The following is a 20,265-nucleotide window of genomic DNA, read 5'->3' as shown; positions in this document are numbered from 1 at the left end:
TCCTTCCTTCCTTCCGTCCTCCTTTCTTCTTTTATTCTTTTGGCTTCTGTGGCAATGTCCCCAGGCCAGCCAGAGGGGATGAGGGTTTAAACAGTGACAGCACCTGCTCTGCTTGTCTGTCTTCTGTGAATGAGCTCTGTGCTGCACCTTCCCTGAGAAGCGAGGGAAAGAGGCAAGGGTTCCTTCAAACCAGGCCCCTTCTCCCTGCCCCTGTGGCCTGGAGCTCCACCTTGGGGCATGAGCCCCGAGAGCCTGGCAGCGAGTGGGTGTTCATGCAGGCAGGCGTCTTTCTCCTTCTAGATGGTGGCTCTTGGCTCAGGGGCTCATCATGACCCTGCCCTCAGGCTGGGTCTCCACCCACCTCCCCTGAGAAGAGGCCTGCCTTCCGCTTGTCAGGACTCAGATGGACCCCAAGCAGAGGCTGCCTTTCTACTATTTGCTCATGATCCTCCCCTCAAGGTCCTGTTTCTAATCTCCAGACAATCAGACTGACATGGCCTCGTACTGGGAGAAGGGACAGGAATGGGAGAAGGTGGAGCTCCAAGTGGGCATCAAGAGGACATTTTGAGTGGGCTGTAAATGAGCAGCAGGTTGTTCCTTCCTGAGTCAAAGTGGAGATGGCCAACCCCTTTTTCCTACTACTTCTCTTTTTGGGGAACCAAGATCAGTGTGTACCCTTCTAGCAGAAGATCCATCCATCCATCATCCATCCATCCATCCATCCATCCATCCATCCATCCCCCCATCTCCCCCTCCATCCATCCATCCCTTCCATCCATCCATCTATCCATCCATCCATCCATCCATCCATCCCCTCATCCATCCATCCATCTCCCCATCTCCCCCTCCATCCATCCATCCCTCCCATCCATCCATCCATCCATCCATCCATCCATCCATCCATCTCCCCCTCCATCCTTCTATCCATCTGCCCCTCGCCTCTCCCATCTACGTATCCCTTCATCCAACTATCCATTTGTCCTTCCATCCATCCACCATGCATCCATCCATCAAACATACGTTAAGCACCACTGTCTGCCTTGGTTGGTGCTGGATGCTGTGTTTAGAGATAGTAAGAAAAAAGTCATATACATACATAAGTATACATACCCACTTATATGTAAAAGTCATCTACAAGTTGTAGAGGAATATGCATACAGTCACACATATAAGATGCATACACCTAAGTTCTATCTCTAACATACATACATATTTCTAGATCTATCTATCTGAAAAGGAGCATTTCTAAAGCCTTTGAACTGAAAGCTTATTTCTTTGACCTGAAATGTGTTCACCTTTCCCAGCAGACATACTTGTGGGAGGGCTGAGGGCTTCCTTTAGTCTTTCTGAGTCACATCCTGTTTTTGCCTCTTCATTGCCAGCCTCTCTGCATTCACACACTCGTTAAGTACCTTAATTCACTGTGAACACAAGTGCTGGAGGCAAACAGGGATATTCTGTTGGGTGTTGGTGGGGGCCTGAGCTGGGGTGGTGCCGTCCCAAGGGGTGTGCATGTGTGCGCGTGGGAGGTAATGTGGGTCAGAGGGTCCTGGCTGGTTGAATAGCATCGGCTATGAGTGGGTGGCTGGGAGCCCGATGAATATCTCAAGAAGAGAAGTCTTCACATCATCAAGGACTCTCAGCTTCGAGTTATTCTTTTGGAAAAAATAAAATAGACCAAGCCAACTCTAAGTGGCCGACACTGTCCTGTAACAACATCTCCATTATGAGTTGGCATTCCAGAGGGGCGCTGGACGTGTCAGAAATAATTTCACGAGTGGTAGGAGCTCCTGGGCCGGCGGAAAGGGGGGCGACCTGCAGAGGGAGGGGGTTCATCCTTCTCAGCGAGGGAACGTGCCCTCAGGGCTCGAGGGACAGGAGACCCAGTTCTATCAGGGTGTTCCTGCAGGAGGGAGCCGGCTTCTCTCCACTGTCAGGTAAGCCTCTGTGTACCGCAGGCCCTGGAACGTGTCCCCAGGCACTGAAATGCCTGCCTCTTCTTGGCCAGAGGCCATGGTTGAGTCAGCAGTACTGAGGAGTCCCGGGCACACTCCTGCCACATCTGAAACGTTGCCTGTCCATCCTGCACCCACTGCTTACACAGGCCGTAGTGGCACACATCCCTGTGCCCGCTGTAAGGATGCGGGTTGAAGGTGGAGAAGACAGGGAATCTGCAGGCATGGCCAGGGCACAGGGACACCCACAGAACAAGTGGCCAGCTCTGCCCGATCTGCCGTGGCACACAAGGGTCCGTGTGAGCTGGGGGACAGTCATAATGTAGCACGTGCTCTTGATGTCGCACCTTGGCTCCCTCAGCGCACCGCTAGGCCACTTGCAGAGGGCGGTCCGTGCTGCCCAAGCTCTTGTCTGGGGCTCTGCTTTGGGGGCACCCAGTCCAAGACACGTGAGGAGAGAAATTGCAGGCGCGGCACAGGGCACACAGGTCCCGGGGGTGTGAGGGCCATACCGGGGACTGGTGAGAAGTGAGGCTGGGAGGCAGTAGGGGTTCTTCCTGCAGACCAAGGATCTTACTTGATTCTCCCGGGAGTCCTGTGAGGTTGACACATTCTCCTATTTATATCCAGTGATTTTGTTTTTCTGAAATATTTTTAGCAGACCCCTTGCTGCTTAGGTGTGCGGAGACTATCCCCTTGACCCACTTTGGCTGATGGTTGTTTGTGCAACAGTTACCCAGGATGGACCACACACCTGAACAGGGGTGGACGTTACCTCTTCTCCACCCGCTCCCCTCACTCCCCCCACCCAGTGTGCTCTGTGACATCCCCTTGGGCGACAGGGGTAATGGGAAGGTAACACCCGAGAACAGGGCTGCCTTCCTTCCTACAGAGCTCTCTGGATGGGCCCTGAGAGGATGGGTGCTGGTGTTCAGGCTCATACGGATCAGGGTCTTGAATCCCCATTAGGAGGGAGAGTCAGACCTGCCTCATCCCTGGATACCAGTGCTAGGGCGGTATCCTCTCCTCATTGTTGTTCCAGTCTCTTCCTCACACTTGTGTTCTCAGGGGCTCTGTGAGCCATCTCTACTCACCCAGCAGCTAAGCAGGGGGGTAGTTCTCATATGTGCACAGTTGTGATTCCCAAATGTATCCCCTGGCTGGCAGCGATGCCACTGCAGAGCAGGCTCTGTGGATCTCCATCAGCACAAGTGACCAGCATCACTCAGGCCACCGAGGCCCATCTGGGGACCAGAGCAATCTTTCCAAGACACAGATCTGACTCCCAGGCACAGATCCATCCATGGCGTCCTCCTCTCTAAAGTCACCTATGTGGTTACTCCTTAGTGTGGCCCATGAGGCTCCCCTTGGCTGGATCCCTGATGCCTGGCTCCCCTCGATCCCACTGCCTCTTTCCTGTACCCATAGATGCAGACATTTGGCACTGTTTTCAGTCCCTCTCACCCAGGGCTTGGCCACTTGTGGTCCTCGGGCTGAATCCAGATCATTGCCCATTTTTTTAAAAATCTAATTTTAACTAAATCTTTATTTTTTTCATAAAGATGTATTGGCACATCCTTTGTTTGTGTATTGTCCATGGCTGTTTTCCTGCCCTAACAGCAGAGTTGAGCATTGAGAAAGAGACTTTAGGGTCCATAGAGCCTAAGGTCTTTCATATCTGGTCCTTTATAGGCAGTGCGGCTGGACCCTGCCCTACCTGACTCTGCTCCTTTGTACTTTCACGTCTTTGCATAATGTGACCTCCCCGTAATGCTCCCCATCCTTTATCCTACTAATCCTTCCAGACCAAGCTTTCTGTCCTTCCATCCCCCTCAACCACTCCCGTCCTGTGTCCCCTGAGCAGGATTTCACCTTCTAACCTTGCACCTATCTCAACCATGATGCTGACCATGCTGGTTCTCCTACTGAGGTATAGACCCGCCTCTCACTCTAGTTCCTGAAGCAGGCCTAGTTCTTCCTACTTAGGACTCCATCACCTGGTCAGGTTTTTAAGCAAAGTTGGAGGATTGTGGTGTAGGTACTGGACACCACTTGTTGGTGCTGGCACCCTGGATCACCGAAGCCCTCTGCTAGTTTCTCCTCATATCTGAAAATACATCAATGGAAAGGGTTTCACTGCCTTTGTGTTTGCAGATCTCCAACCTCTACCTGTATGACAGTGTCCTGATGTTGGCCAACGCCTTCCACCGGAAGCTGGAGGACCGCAAGTGGCACAGCATGGCCAGCCTGAATTGTATACGCAAGTCCACCAAGCCATGGAATGGAGGACGGTCCATGCTTGACACAATCAAAAAGGTGTGTGTGAGGGAACACCTGCTGGGCTAAGGCTGAAGACAGGCCTTCCATTGCATATGCACACACACATTGAGCGGGTGGTCTGAAGCTGAGTTCTCTGTGTGGTTACCCCGCAGGCCTGTCCTAGGCCTCTCTCCATGCTGCTCTTCCTTTTCCAGCATTGAGGGCTGGTGGGCTGGGCTTCATGGATATGCATCATCATCATCATCATCATTATTATCATCTCTGTTTTTCTACAAGGAGATTGGACTTTAGAGAGGTTAAGTAACCCGCCCAAGGTCACAAGTAAGCAAACAATGGAGACAGCTGCCCAGCTCACAGGTGCCACTGTTCCTAAGAGAGGCTGTCTCAGTCAGCAGTGCATGTGCTTATCGCCCAGACCTTAGCTTGTGTGAGCATTTGTGTGTGTGTGAGCATTTGTGTGTGTGCACATGCATTCATTTATGGCATGTGGCCCACACTGAGACGTGACACCAAGTTGGAAGGCTGGGTTTGGAGAGCATTAGGCAATCCATAGAAGACTTGTTAGAGTGGATTGGCTTTCAGAGGCTTCAGAAGAGCATTTAGGGGAGTCTATGGTGCTGAGGGCCGTGGTCACGGTCACGATAAATCGTGCATGGTGTCGTTAGCAGCAAACATATTCTGGTGTTGGTTGAATCTACTGCAGCCGGGGCCGGAGCTGGGCCCCTCCTTGGCCAGTTCGGGCTCCGGGACTCTCCCAGCTTGCAGTCTGTGGGAGACCAAGGCTGGATGACACCCCCACCCTAGGCCTGAGGAGAGAAGGGGCTCCCCACAGGCTCCCTCTGCCACCTGCTCGCAGGGGGCCCACTGAGTGGCCAGAGAGGGGCAGGACTTCCACACCCACCACATCCCATCTGGGCCAGACACCGTGCTTTGTACACATTTCACCCCTTAACCTTTGCAGGCTCTGTGGCATGGACCTGCTCTAATTAACCCCAGGCTGGAGGTGACAGCCAACGGCTTGCCCCAGGTGGCACAGGTGGCGGGGCCAGGACTGGAGCTGGTGTGGGCCTCCGGTGCGCACGTTTGCTGCCCTGTAGCTTAGCACCCTGTGACCTCCCTCTTGGCTCTGGCCAAGGGCGCCACTGGAGCAGATTGCAAGGGAAGACCATATGCTCCGGGGAGGTGGACACGAAGCCATCGTTCTTTGATCTTGTGGCCAGCGTGGTATGTGGCACAGCGCAGGCGCACTAATCATACTGCCCACGGGAGTGCCAAGGGCAAGCCTTAGGAATCTCCCCTGTGAGCAGAGGTCTGGGCGGCGGGGAGCCTACCCAGGGCTTCAGGACTGCGAGGAGCCCCGGCCTCATCACAGCCTGTCCACTGCTTCCTCAGGACCTCGACTGTCCTCTTCTTGGCCATCCCTCCTTCCTCTTCTTTGTCGTCGGGATTCCATCCCTCACCTCATCCATATTTTCCTCAATGGGTTTTTCTTCTCTCCTGCAGGGCCACATCACTGGTCTCACGGGCGTGATGGAGTTTCGGGAGGACAGCTCAAATCCCTACGTCCAGTTTGAAATCCTGGGCACAACCTACAGTGAGACCTTTGGCAAAGACATGCGGAAGGTGAGTCTCTGCGTGCCCGCCTACCTCTCCTCTGGCGGTGGTGCCCCCGAGTGGGCTCTGAGCGGGCGCTAACCAGCACACGGCGTCCCCTCCCCATGATGCTGCCATGCAAGCTGGTGGCACGGCGTGGGCACGGGGCACGGTGTGGAGAGGGCACAGGCGATTCTGCTAACGCCGTCTCAGTACAGTGGGGCCCTGGCACCACCCAGTCCTGCTGCTTGGCCCGGGGCAGCCAGCCAGTGGCCGAGGCCGAGGCCGGAAGGTGCAACACGTTTTCCCAGAGCGGCTGAAATGCGTCCTACCACAGGGCCAGGTGTCACGGTGGCTGAGGCAGGAGTCTGGGCTTGCAGCCAGCGTCCCCCAGATCTAAGACTGAGACAAAACCACCAGTGAGACAATGGCCATGAGGAGAATGAGAAGCAGGGGGCAGTGGAGCCCAGTGGAGGGAGAAGGGAAAGGCAGACACGCTGCTATGTAGCTTAGGGTGGGATCGGGCTGTCTTATTTGGTGCTAATGCAAGTGGCAGGCCTGGGATCTCATTGCCTCTTCCCCTCTCTCCCTGCTGAAGGAGCAAAGACGAGGGCGTGGGGGGAGGCAACCCTCGCCCGGAGGTGGAACCCCCAAGGTTAAGGGGAGGCTTGTGAAGTCAGGGATCTAATGGGTACGGGGACAGAGAGGTCGCTGCAGCAAGCAGGGGTTGGAACAGCTGTCCTAGAACCCCAGATGTGGCTCCTGTGAGCCAGCACGGAGCCAATGTGGGCTGGCAGGCCTGGCCACCCCCTGGCTCATGCGCACTCCTAGAGTGGACCACATGGAAGGCCTGCGTGTTTGTTGGGTCCTTACCTGCTGGTATACGCTCAGGCGCAGGCTCATGCAACGCACGGAGAGCCTGGCTGGCTGGGGTCCACATGCAAGGTGGGAAGCTCTGGCCCATCTTCGAACGGAAGGTGAGGTCACAGGACGGTCGTGTAAATCATGGCAGGTCGAATAACTGGTTGTGATGCAGCAGTGATGCTTTGGCACTCAGAGGTTTATTTGTGGCATCGTAAAGCGTGTTGGCCACGACAGTGTGATACCCCGGGGGTGCCAAGGTGAGATGTGTGATGTTGGGGTGTCAGGGATGACGCGTGGTATCTGTCAGGGACACCCAGGGGTGTGGGGCTTGCTGCAGGTTGTTTGGGACGGCAACAGAAATGGGCTTGTGTTGGGACTCCCAGCCTGGTAAGGAGCAATCGGAGTCAGGGGGCCTCTGAGTACCCCCATACAAGGGGCTTGCAGAGCGTAGCTACCTGCTGAGGTGGCTGTTGCCTTTGCACTTGCCTCCATCCCGCAGGGGTCCCCCCAACCCCGGGCCCTGCCAGCTGGCTCCCTTGCCGCCTCCACAGCAGCGTCCCACCGTCATGGGGGGGTTGGCCTTGGGGGTGCCTGCCTGCCAGGGCCTGGGAGCCCGAGAGGCAGGGCGCCCTACACCCCCTGTTCCAGGTGTCCGGGCCTTCCCTGTTGCCATGGCAACGCTCCTCCAGGACCTGAAGCCACTGGGAGCTGGAGTCGCTCTGTGCAAGGAGCTCCGGAGCAATAGGCCCGCCTGTAATTGAGTTGCAAGGGAAGCTGATTTTCAAGTGGGCTTTATTTTAAAACGTATCCTTTTGTCATTTTAAAATCTGACCTTAATAACTGCATATCCCAGTTGTTATCTGTCTGCCTGGTGGCTTATCTCGGTTAAGGGGAAGTTATCTGGAAAGCAGGGAATGGGATTTGCCACAGCAAATGTTGGTTATTCAGGCCCATGGTGCATCCAAGAGAGGTCCGGGAGGTTTCGGGGTGAAGCCAGGCAAGGGGATTGGGACAGAGAGTGTCGCCGGTCCAGAGCAGCATTGGAAGGCAGGGCTGAGCTCCAGTCACCGGTGGAAGACGGGGCCGTGCAGGCGAGGGCTGGGAATGGGGGGTGACCTAAATGCGATGTTTAGGGCAGGCTGCAGGATGGAGGGCAGGGCTAGGGTCCCGAAGCACCCAAAGGTGGTGCAAAGGTCATTCGTCCTAAGGAGGCAGGGGCAACCCTGAGGAAGGCCCTCAGGGGCACGTCCATGGCTGCGCCCCGTTCCAGATGGCTGGAGGAGCCAATGGGGCTGATGCGTCGACGCTGTCGCGGAGTCAGGCTCTCTGTGAAGGTGACCTACGTCCCAGTATGTGTCTATACCCTGATCGCTTCCTCTCCGTCGACATGTATCTAATTTCTCCGTGTTACGTATCACGGGGTCTACTGTGAGCTATGTAACTTGTCGGTATTGGGTGCGTGGATGTGTGTGTATGCGCGTGCGTGCGTGTCGATGTGGCTGTAAGTGTACATGGGTGCGGAGAAGTCTGCAAACAGCTACAGGGAGACGAGCAAACAGGCCCAACAACAAAAACCAAGTAGCTTCCTTAAGATTTAAACCAAGAGGAACTGTTTAAATTAGGGAGCAAATGGATGTTTTCTTGAAGCAAATGCTCTGGAGGGAAACCTCAGGGAGGGTGAGTCACCCGGACGTTTTAGATTAAGTGGCACCGAGAGGCTGCGGATTACTCAGCCCCTCCAGAGCGGGGAGGGGTCAGCGATGGCCCTTCGCTGCAGGGTGCTGGACAAACACTAATTAAATTATCTCATCCAGGAAGTGCGTTCTGGTTGAGGGACGCCGGGTGGCAAAATCAAAGGTCTGTGTCACCAGCCTGCTGTGCAACTCCAGGCAAAACATCCATCATCCCCGGGTTCTGCGTGGAGCCGTCTGGCCCCCGTGATCACCACGCAACCCCGCGGGGGGGCAGGCTTTGCTGGCAAGTCGCGTCGGGCTCCCATAGGACTCGGCCCCGGCGTTTGTCCTGGGGGGACATGCTTGCTACTGTCACAGCTCCGCAGGCCTCCCCTTGGTTTTCTCCGTGTCCAGACAGAGGAAGCCCCCAGGCCTACCCAGGCAAACGTCCTTGGCTGATAATGTGAGCTGGGGCAGGGTGCTTGGAAGCCTCTCCAACCCCTGCCCTCGCCCCTGTAGGGAGGTTTCCAAGGGGGGCTGGGCATGGGCAGCTGGGCAGCAAGGAAGGGAGCAGGGCACGAACTCAAGAGCATCTGTGAACAAAGGGGCCTTGCAAGCCTGGTGTGTCACTGACCCGGGGCCCTTGCGTCCCTCCTGCCCCCGCCTCTCCTGAGCTCCCGCAGCCGCTTCCCTCCTCCGCTCCTCCGTGTTCTCAGATGGGGCCTGCAGATACCCGAGCCTCCTGATTGAACCGAGGGGCCATCAGTCGTCACAATGACCCTGATGCGGCCCTTGGCCCTGAGCCCCGTCCTGTGTGCCGCGGGCCCTCGCTTCTGGCAGCGGGGCCCAACCCCTTCCCTGTGCAGCCTCCTCCCGACCTCATGAAAGCAGAGGCTTGCAGGCGGGCTTCGAGGATGGCCCTCCACCTTGACACGCCCTGGACCCCCGCACCTCACCATCACAAGTGCCCAAGCCTGGGGCCCGAGGCGGGAGGAGGCCTCTGTGTGCCCGGCATATCCACTCTCTATAAAGACCAAGGAGGAGAGTGTGCCAGGAACTTGGGCTCAGATGAAATTGTGTTTTTAGGACATTTTTGGTGTGATTAAAGGAGGAAGGAAAACAAGGTTGCCCCCCCTCCCGCCCCCTGCCCTGTAAGCATGACTTGCCTGCAGTATAGCACCAGCCGCGGCCTTGCAGGAACATTGTTTCGACCTGGTTGCTGAGGATGTCCACCCTGTTCCGTCCTGATGATACTCATGTGGGAGACTCGTTCCCTTGTACCGACGCAGAGTCCCTGCTGTACTGACGTCCCGGAGAAACGGCCAGCCGCCTGGATGAAGGCCCTTTGAACCTCATTTCCCACGGGCGCCTCCACCTGACTCAGGGGCTTAGTGGAGGGCGGCCTGTCTCTTTGGCCAGGAGGTGGGGAAGTGGGCGAGAGGCATCAGGGGAGCCTGTGAGTTTGCTCTGGTTGTTGGCATTCCAGGGCGAAGAGCGCTGTGCCGAGAGGACAGGCCTGCCTCTGCTCCCTGAGACAGTGGGATCCAGTTAGAACCAAGAGGCTGAGAAGGAATTTAGTCCAGTGTCTCCAAGCTTTTCTTTACTCCTAGAAAGTCTGTTCCAGCAGAATCGAACTGGAACCCGACACGTCCAACAGCTGTAGAAGCGGACATGTGCTGGTTGCAGTGGGGGAGGGGGGGCGCTGGGATCCAGGGTCCTGAGGCTCCCCCGTACCCTTGCCCCCGTCCCGAGTATCTCTGTGGTTTTCTGGGCAGCTCCACGTGGGAGACTGAGGCTCAGAGACTGGGAAGACTCAGTCACACAGCACCAACAAGCACGTGGCTGTGCGGGGGCTGGAAGGCGGGTTTCCCGAGGGCCTCAGAGCCCAGGACCCCCTTGCTCCGCTCAGCCCGCCTCCCACCCCATCCTCCTATCGCCCCGCCCTACCTGCCCCCACAAAGCCAGCAGTCAGGCCTCAGAGCCCACCTTCCTGTCGGTGTGGAGCCCGTGGACGTCCCACTGATGCCCTCGGCTCAGCCTCCCAGCAGTGACCCAGAGGGGAGGGCGGCCTTCGTTCTCCTCTGACAGCTCAGGACGCTTCTTCTATCTTCTCTGTCAATGTCCATCTTCATGAAAGCTGGCTTTGGACAGGAATCGAACGCCCTCCTCGACGTCCTGTCCCTGGGCAGGCCTTGCAGCTGCTAATTCACAAAGTGCTAATTGCTCATCATGTAGTGCTCGTCACCGTAGGACCCACAGGATGCACAGGTGCATCATTAGCATCCTCACCCAGGTCTCCTGCACCGCCTTACAAACCTTCCCACCTTCTCAGGCTCCAGAGCCTGTGGGCGGCGAGGCCAGGGGGGAAGAGGCAGCAGCCAGGAGACGGGATAGCTCTGGTGGTGATGTGGGGGCTGCACTTGGAGCGCAGGTGGGATCCTGTACCCGGTGGCCCCGCAGCCGCTACCAGGAGCCGCACGGTGGCCTTGGCGATGAAGAAGGGGAGGTGGGCTGTGGCGGGACTGGGAGTCTCCGGCCTGAGGGGATTGTGCAGTGTCTCTATTAAGCTGCTCTGAGAGAGGCTCCCAGCTGTGCGCAGTGAGTCACAGAAGAGACATAAACTTCAGTCTCTTTGTGGATTAGCATTCTTGCAGCGTATTTCCCGAGTAAAATGTCAACCGTTCCGAACCCTTGTGCAGAACCGCTTTCCACGGAGCTGAGAACCAAAACAAACCCTGCTGCTGCATCTGAGCAGAGGGATAAGGAGGAGATACGATTAAGTAGTTCATTTTAAGTGCGTTTATCACTTCGTTTTGAAGAGAGCATCAATACATGCTCATTTAGGGCAGAATGATCAGAAAACACAGATAAATGAAAAGAAGAATGTAAAAGTCAGCTGTCATCTCTGAACCAACAAATAAATACCGTTAGCATTTCTGGTGCATTTACCTTCTTTATTATTTTCTTTCTTTTTTTCCCTTGCTCTACATAGAGATACAGAAAGTGATTTGTATATTTATCAAATTGCTATTTATTGTGCGCCCATTTTATATCCTGACTTTCTACTTAAGGCTGTATTGGGAGCATTTTTTTTTTTCATTCTTTCATTCTTTACTGGGATTTTTTTTTTTAATTTTTATTTATTTATTTATTTATGATAGTCACAGAGAGAGAGAGAGAGAGAGGCAGAGACACAGGCAGAGGGAGAAGCAGGCTCCATGCACCGGGAGCCCGATGTGGGATTCGATCCCGGGTCTCCAGGATCGCGCCCTGGGCCAAAGGCAGGCGCCAAACCACTGCGCCACCCAGGGATCCCCTTTACTGGGATTTTTAATGGAAATACATTCCTCAGCTTACAAGGAGCCATCACTTATTTTATTTTCCTATATGATGACTGTTTAAGGCATTTATGCCATATTATCATGGAATAAGGTAGTAATGAACATCCAAAATATAGGCAGCTTCCTTGCACTTATATCTGTTTCCTTCTACTTCTTAAGAAGTGGAATTACCAAACCAAGAATAATAATTTTTTTAAAGTTCTTTATATTGTTGACACCTATTTTCAAATTGATTACAGAAAAGTATAATCATCTGCACATAGTCTCTGTTGCATCCTGTGCTCAAAACATTGAGTGACATAGTAAACGTTTTTACTCATTTGGTAGCAGTGTGGAAACATAATATTGATAAATTTGCATCTTTGTGGGATTTCACATTTAAAAATGTAGTCATTGGTCAGTTGCATTTCACATTTTTGTAAACTGCATCTCAGGTCCTTTGCTCTTTTATATCGGGGATGAAGTTTTTTCTTGTCTAGTCCTATAACCTGTCTTTCAGAAGGGGGTTGAGAGTTATTTGTGTCAAATATTTTGTTCCCATGAATTGTTTGCCTTTGAAGAAAATAATGTCACACAGGGACATTTAACAATTTATGTATTTGCATTTTTTAGAAAGTCATTTCTAATTCTCAAAGTAGATGCTCTTCATCCATACTTTCTTCTAGTATATTTACGGTTTGGTTTTACTTCAGTGTAATCTGCCGTCTACTTGGGACTGACCTGGGGTAAACTGTGATGCGGTGACCTAGCTTTTACATTTTTCAGTACTGATTTCCTTCCCTTTCTGTCCAGGAACCCTCCCTTTCCCTGTTGACTTGAACGTTGCATCTATCCCGTGCACTGCCGTATTTCCCAGATCTTGCCATTGATTTTTAAAATATTCTTAGGCCCGTTTCTTCCCTTCTTTGCTCTCCGCTTAAATTTAATCAGTCTTTGCACACTTTTAGAACGTACTTGTCTGCAAGGAACAGAATGCTCATCTCGAGTGGATTCAACAAGAAGGAGGACTTATTATCTCACATAAAAAGAGGCCTGGAGCTAGGGTAGCTCCAGAGTTGGCCAAGGCAGACGTTCTGTGCCCAGATCAAAGGCCCGGGTCTTTCTCATCTCCCTACTTGGCGATCCTCAGGGCGTAGTCTGTCTTCATGATTTCAGGATGGCTGTGGTAGTTACAGCTGTCCTATCGGAAAGACAGTAGCAAGTAGAAGGAAAGGCCTGTTTTCTTTCTGTGTGTCATTTCCTTTTTTTTTTTTTAAGATTTTATTTATTTATTCATGAGAGACACATAGAGAGAGAGAGGCAGAGACCTAGGCAGAGGGAGAAGCAGGCCCCTCACCGGGAGCCCGACGTGGGACTCATCCCAGGTCTCCAGGATCATGCCCTGGGCCGAAGGCTGCACTAAACTGTTGAGCCACGCGGGCTGCCCGTTGTTTCCTTTTATAAATGAGGAGACCTCTCCCAGGAGTTGAGCCTGGCCACCTGTTTTTATAGAATGACAGTCTTACTTATTTTGTTATTACAGGTGAGGTTTTCCAGCTACATGTGTATGTGACACTGACCTATGGTTTCCCTCTCAGATGCTTTTGTTCAACCTGTGTTAGGCTTGTACGCCCTGCTTAATGTGGGTAGAGAATCGCTTGTAGGGACAGAGCTCTTGAGAGCTGGAAATGATTTAACTTGCAAAATTACTTGGGCCAGTTGTTGGGTCTTGGAGCTATTACTTTGCTATCTTGGAAATTCTTTCCTAATTTCTACATTTCTTTGAGTAATTTTTAGTAATCTGCTTTACAGAAAATCTTGTATAACCCTGGCATTTTCCAATTCATGACTGAAACTCTGTACAGTATTGGCAAATAATTTTAAAAGGATCTATCGGTTGAAATAGGCCTCTTTCCGTTGCTCCTGTTCTGTATTTGTGTTGTCTCTCTTTGTGGCTTGATTAGCTAGACACAAGGTTTTTTATTGATCTTTTTCAAAGAACTAGGTCTGATTTGTTTAATCAATTCTGTTGTATCTTATGTTTCTCTAATTAATTGATTTGTTTTTCTTCCCGTCTCCCTGCTGCCTTGTGTTTGCTTTATTGTTAATTTTTAGACTTATTATAGGAGGTATCTGATGATTTATTCTTTCCAGTTTTGGAATGCTCCCTATTTTATTCTGAATATTGCTGTAGCTGAATCTTAGTGGTTTTTCTAATGTGAACTGACATGTAACACTCATACAGAAAAGGGCCTAAAACCCTGAGTAAATCACAGTGTATGTTCCAAAAGTGGACGTACCCACGCAGTCTGCACCCACATCAAGAAACAGGACGTTCTCAGTGACTACAGGGGTCGCCCTTGTGCCCCCTTCCCATCACTACACCCACAGGCAGAAACACTATTGACATCCAAAGCACACGCTCCGCACACTTTTGCCTTCTTTTGACCAACATCATGTTTGTGAGATTCACTATTACTGTTGTATATACTTTAGTTCATTCATTCTTACTGTGTTTAAAAATGTAGGTTTTATTATTATTCCGGTATGGTGAGGACAACAGATCCAGAGATGCCTACCGTTGAAAGACAGTTTGTTACAGTTCCTGAGAGGTGGGCACATGCCCCAGCACCACACGGGGCTGCAAGGGGAAGCACCAGGGTCGGTCAGGCCACAGAGGGAGTCGGAGAAAGAGCTTTTATCGTGGTTTTTGTGGGAATGAATAGGTGAGGCTGTGCAAACAGGCTCAGGTCCAGGTAGTTTGAATTGACGTAATGTCAGTGGGCTCTGGAGTTTAGGGGTTGCCCCTAGCTGCCTGCTGGCTCACCCTACGGTGAGGGCAGAGGAGTAGTGGCTCAGAGTGGAGGAGCTCCATGAAGCAGGTGTTGGGGCAGGGGTGGGGGGGGCAGCAGGCTCTGGATTGGTTAGTCTGCACTAGGAAGGCACACCTGCCAGAGAGTCATTTACTGAATTGGCTAGCTCTGGGAGGAGCAGCCTCTCCTAGGATTAGCGAGACCCTAGGTAGCAAAGCTTCAGAAACACAGAAATGAAGAAGATGTGATTAATATACTCTGCCTTTTATGACTATTTCCCACTTGGTTTATGTGTTCCATTGTTGAAGACACTTGACTTGTTTGCAGATTTTATCTATTACCAATAGTACTGCTATAAATATTCTTAGATACATCTTTTTGGAGACATATATATGTCTTTCTGTTAGGTATATACCTGAGAGCGGAATTGCTAAGTCAAAAGAAATGTGTATGATTAACAGATACTGCCAAACACTGATCTAAAATACTTCTTATCGGGTGCCAGGGTGGCTCAGTGGTTGGGCGTCTGCCTTTAGCTCAGGGCATGACCCTGGGGTCCTGGGATCAAGTCCTACATTGGGCTCCCTGCAGGGAGCCTGGTTCTCCCTCTGCCTGTGTCTCCGCCTCTCTCTCTCTGTGTCTCTTCATGAATAAATAAATAAATAAATAAATAAATAAATAAATAAATAAAATCTTTAAAAAATATATAAAACAAAATATATACTTGTTAGCAGTTTGCATTCCTAGGTTGGTTCCTAAGAGTTTCCCTGATGCTTCACTGACTCTCAGGGAACTAACACGGGTTGTTAGTCTTTACACATTAGCCATTCTGGTGGGTGGGCAATGGTTTCTCACTGTGGCGATTTCATTTCCATGATGATTGATGATGTTGAGCTCCTTTCCATGTGTTTTCTAGTCATTTGGAGATCTCCTTTGTGAGGTGCCTGTTCAAACAGTCTTCATGCCCTTTTCTTTTTTCAATTTGGCTTTTGGCCTTTTCCTTAGTGATTTGTAGGTGAACTAGATATATGTCCTTTACAAATATGTATTGGAATTGTCTTCACATGCTGTTCCTTGCCTCTCTAATGCTCTTCAATGCCATCTTTTAATGCATAGAAATTCTGAATTTTAATGCAGTTCAATTTATCCAATATATTATTTTTTTTCCCTATTTGTGTACTGCATTTGGTGGGCTGTTTAAAAAATGTGAACCTATTTAAGAACATAGAGCTGTCATCCTATATTTTCTTTTAAATATGTTCTTGTCTTAAACTGTTCATTTTTATCTGCATTACATCTGGGATTGATCTCTGAGCAATGTGTGTTTCAAAGCTAGATGCATTCAAAAAAATACAGATACTTGATTGGCCCAGTACCATTTATTGAAAGAATAAACTCTTTCCTACTGCTTTGCCATATTACTTTTCTCAGAGGTCAGGTAACTGTATATTGTGAGTCTGGTTATGGACATTCTCTTCCATTTCATTTGGTCATTTGCATGTGTATCAGTATCATACTGTTCTGATAATTAAAGTTTTTCTTTTTTTTTTAAGAGAGCATGTAAGCGGGGGTGGGGGGTGTGTGTGCAGAGGCAGAAAGAGAGAGAATTTTAAGCAGGATCCATACCGAGCAGTGAGCCCAATGCAGGGCTCAATTCCATAACCCTGAGATCATGACCTGAGATGAAATCAAGAGTTGGACACATAACTGACTGAACCACCCAGGCGCCCCAATAATCATAGTTTTATAATAGCTCTTGAGGGGTGATAGTGTAAGTCCTCTAGCTTTCTTCTTTTTTTCAAGATAGACTTGATTATATGTGGCCCTTTGCATTTCCTCAGACATTTTAAAATTCGATTTTTATTTTCTGAGAAAAATTTAGGATATTGATTGAGATTGCATGGACTCTAGATCAACTTAGGGAGAATTGACACCTGACCAACATTGAGTAACATACTCTGCCCCTTGATTCATTTAGCTCTTCTTGAATTTCTCTCAGGAAAGCTTTGTAGTTTTAACTGCAGATATCTTGAATAAATTTTGCTTGATTTTCCCCCATATATTAATATTTGTGGTTATATTATAGATCGTATAACATTCAAATTTGTTTTCCTGCTTGTTTGTTGTGTGTATGTAGAAATGTTATGGGTTTTGTGTATTAAACTTACTTTTGGTAAACCAGTCACTGATTTATTCTAATAGTTTGCCTGTAGATTCTTAAGAATTTCTATTTATATAGTCACATCATGTATTCAAAATGAGAGTGATTTTTTTCTTTACCATTTTTATGACTTTTATTCCTTTCTCTTTCCTTATTGCATTACTTAGGGTATTTAGTTCAAGTTGAATTAATGGAGTGATAGTGGGCATTCTTATTCTGTTCTTCATCTCAGAGGACAGCTTTTTATAATGCACAATTTTACATTATGTTTGCTACATATTTTTAGTAGCTGCCTATTTTAAGACTGAGAAAATTCAGGACACCTGGGTGGCTCAGCGGTTGAGTGTCTGCCTTTGGTTCAGGTCGTGATCCTGGGTCCAGGGATTGAGTCCCGCATTGGGCTCCCCACAGGGAGCCTGCTTCTCCCCCTGTTTGTGTCTCTGCTTCTCTCTGTGTGTCTCTCATGATGAATAAATGGAATCTTTAAAAAATTGTGAACATTCCCCTGAGTTCTTGGCTTGCTAATAGTTTTGTCAAGAAGGCATATTAATCCCATCAAAGTCTCTTTTACATCAAGATAATTATATAATTTATATTTTCACTTTTTCCTGTAAATATGGTTAAGTTACATTGATTTTTTTTGCCTTTTTCATGCTGCTTATTATTTCTCTTTTCTATACCAGTTCTATACCTTGCTGTTTTGATTCTTATTATTTTATAATATGTTCCATTATTTAGAAAGGTTGGTACCATCTGATTTCTCTTTCTTTTCAGAATATTCTCCTTTACGTTAAGCTTTTATGTTGAGATTAACATAATTCCCATTCAGTTGTAAGAAATAATAGAGATCCAGAGATCTAGTATGCCCTTATTGAGTTTCCCCCAGTGGTGATGCCCTGTAATACTTATGTACAATAACATAACCAAGATATTGATATTGATACAGGTTATGAATCTGATTCAGTTTTAGATTTCCTCAGTTCCATTTGTACTTGTGCATGTGTGTGTGTGTGTGTGTGTGTGTGTGTATGTGTGTGTTTGCTCTGGGCATTAATATATACATGTGTGACTTATGATATGTCTACTCATATCACCGTTTTGTTATATCAAGTGATGTCTGGGAATCTTACTTTCATTTAGGTCCTTTTTCCTTCTTCACTTTTAACTATTATTGTCTTGCATATCAGATGGTATTATAATTTATCTTTTAATCATCAAATATGATTTATAAAACTCACGAGGAGGACAGCCTATTGCATATACTCATATCTATGCTTTTTTTGCTCTTCTTTCATATTTCTGATGCTCCAAAAACTAATTTATCCTTTCCTTTCTGTTTAATAAACTTCCTTTGGCAATCTTTAAGGATCTGCTAGCCACACGTTCTTTTAGTTTTCCTTCATCTGATCGTGTCTTTATTTCCTCTTCATCCCTGAAAGATAGTTTTGCCAGATATAGAATTTGTGGAGGAGAGTCCTCTTTTCCCTCTGGAGAAGTGAGAAGTGGAGAAATGTTGTGCCATTTCCTCCTGGCCTCCATGGTTTCAGATGAGGAATTCACATGTCATGTCACTTGACTTTCTTCTGCATAGCTTCTCTCTGGATGCTTTAAAGATTTTATTTTTCATCTTTAGTTTTCAGAAGTTTTATCATGATGCCTCTTGATATGGATTTCTTTGAATTTATCCTGTTTGCAGTTCCTATGTTCTTGATTCAGGTTTATATGTCTTTTGTGAAATTCAGGAAATTGCTAACAATACTCTTTCAGCCCCCACTCTTTGTTTTCTCCTTCCAGGATTCCACTGGAATGAAATTTAGGGTTTTTTTTTTTTTTTTGTCCTCCAAGTCCCTAGCTGAGGTCCTGTTCATCCCTTTTTCAGTCTATTTTCTCTCTGCTCCTCATGTTGGGTTCATTTCATTGCTCTGTTCTCCAGTTGTGGATTGTATTTCCTGTCATTTAAATTCTATGATTGATTCCATCCAGTGGCTTTTAAATTTTTTTTTTATGATAGTCAGAGAGAGAGAGAGAGAGAGAGAGAGAGAGAGAGAAAGAGGCAGAGACATAGGCAGAGGGAGAAGCAGGCTCCATGCACCGGGAGCCTGATGTGGGATTTGGGATTTGATCCTGGGTCTCCAGGATCGTGCCCTGGGCCAAAGGCAGGCGCCAAACCGCTGTGCCACCCAGGGATCCCTATCCAGTGGCTTTTAAATTTTTGTTATTATATTTTTTCCAGTGGCATGGCTTCCTTTTCATTCTATTTTATACTCTCTTTGCTGAGATTTTCTACCTTTTTTTTTGCATTTGTTTCAAGAGAATTTGTAATTGCTTGTTGCAGCATTTTTATGATGACATTTAAAATCCTTATCAGATAATTCTAACATCTGACCATCTTAGTCTTAGCACTAGTTGCTTTTTCTCAACCAAATTGTGATTTTTGCTGGTTCTTGGCATGATGGGTAATTTATTTATTATATTCTGAACATTGTGGTAATTATCTTAGGAGGCTATGTTCTATTTAAATCTTTTTATTTTATTAGGGAGTTACCCTCTTTAGTTTTGGCACACAAGTCTGTCCTACTTTTCTCTGCTGGGCTTCCAATGATTACTTAGTTTTAAGGGCTGATATTGTTTTGTTCTGCTTTTGGTGTTTATCTGGTGCTTTGGGGGCTTCTTTTGTTTCCTCTTCATGCTGCCTGGGGAGAGCGAATGAGTTTCTCTAGGATGGGTCACTTGGTACCTCTTGTCCAAGGAAGGGAGTCTCTGGCCTATGAAGGTGAGGACCACTCCCAGGCTGGACATTTGTGGTGGGATCATCCTGTCTCTGAGGAATGGAAGGCACTTCTCTGGCTGAGCCTTGATTATTGTGGCAGGATTCACCCTGTTAATGCTGTCAGGGGAGGTGGGGATTCTCAGGCCAATGGGGACAAAGAGGCCTCATGGATTGGGCACTGGTGGAATCACCCCTGTTGGTTTTACCCAACTGCCCAAGTAGTTCATGGTGGGTTAGGGGAGGTGCAGGCTGACATGGAAGGGAAGGATTTCCTAGGCTGTGCCATTTGTTGCCGGAAGAACTTCTAAAGGATTTCCCTGTCAGGTGCTTCTGGGCTGGGCTGGTTGGGGAAGAATGAACCTCCTCAGGCTACCTCTTGTGGCTATGTTGGGAGTTCCCAATTCCAGGCCTGAGAGGCTTTCTTCTGGTGTTTGGGGACCAAAAGGCACTCTGCCACTGTGTGCTTCCAGTCCTGAGCTCCCTAGCCCATTTTTGTCCTCCTCTCCCTATCTTTCCAAGGTCTCCTTTGGTTGCCTCTTGCATCATGTCCAGGGATTCCAATTGTACTTATTTTACTATGATTTGTTATTCTTTTCAATGGCTTCTTGATATGTTTGGTTATGTAATTTATTTTTGTTTTTCTTCTTTTCATTTAAAGCTACTGATATCCTTTTCAATATAGTATAATTCTAGACTTTTGATTGGTGGTGTTTTGTCTATTTACATTCTAAGAAATGGCTAATCTATTTGGGCTTATGGCCATCATTTCCAATTTATTTTCTATTTGATCTACATGCTTCATATTCTTTTTTCTTTTTTTGCCTTGACATTGTTTA

At 48.7% G+C, this 20,265-nt stretch overlaps 1 protein-coding gene and 1 long non-coding RNA gene across 13 annotated transcripts in view; one reads left to right on the top strand and one right to left on the bottom strand.

The window, feature by feature from the left end:
- The window catches only part of GRID1 (glutamate ionotropic receptor delta type subunit 1), a 638,811-nt gene that overhangs the window by 430,231 nt on the left and 188,315 nt on the right, over positions 1-20,265 (top strand). For all 12 annotated transcript variants that reach the window (XM_072756400.1, XM_072756406.1, XM_072756405.1 and 9 more), the window contains 2 exons: positions 4,110-4,271; positions 5,739-5,858. In XM_072756400.1, coding sequence (XP_072612501.1) covers positions 4,110-4,271; positions 5,739-5,858 — 282 coding nt within the window. The remainder of the gene's footprint in view (positions 1-4,109; positions 4,272-5,738; positions 5,859-20,265) is intronic.
- LOC140598633 (uncharacterized) lies at positions 1,102-8,958 on the bottom strand. Its single transcript, XR_012001139.1, has 2 exons — positions 6,702-8,958; positions 1,102-6,230 (listed from the first exon to the last, which is right to left on the bottom strand). It is a non-coding gene; the product is annotated as an uncharacterized lncRNA (long non-coding RNA).

This window comes from Vulpes vulpes, chromosome 4 (assembly GCF_048418805.1).
Source record: "Vulpes vulpes isolate BD-2025 chromosome 4, VulVul3, whole genome shotgun sequence".
Lineage (NCBI taxonomy): Eukaryota > Metazoa > Chordata > Mammalia > Carnivora > Canidae > Vulpes > Vulpes vulpes.
Note: the sequence above shows the minus strand (reverse complement) of the source record. Positions and strands in the feature narration are given on the sequence as shown.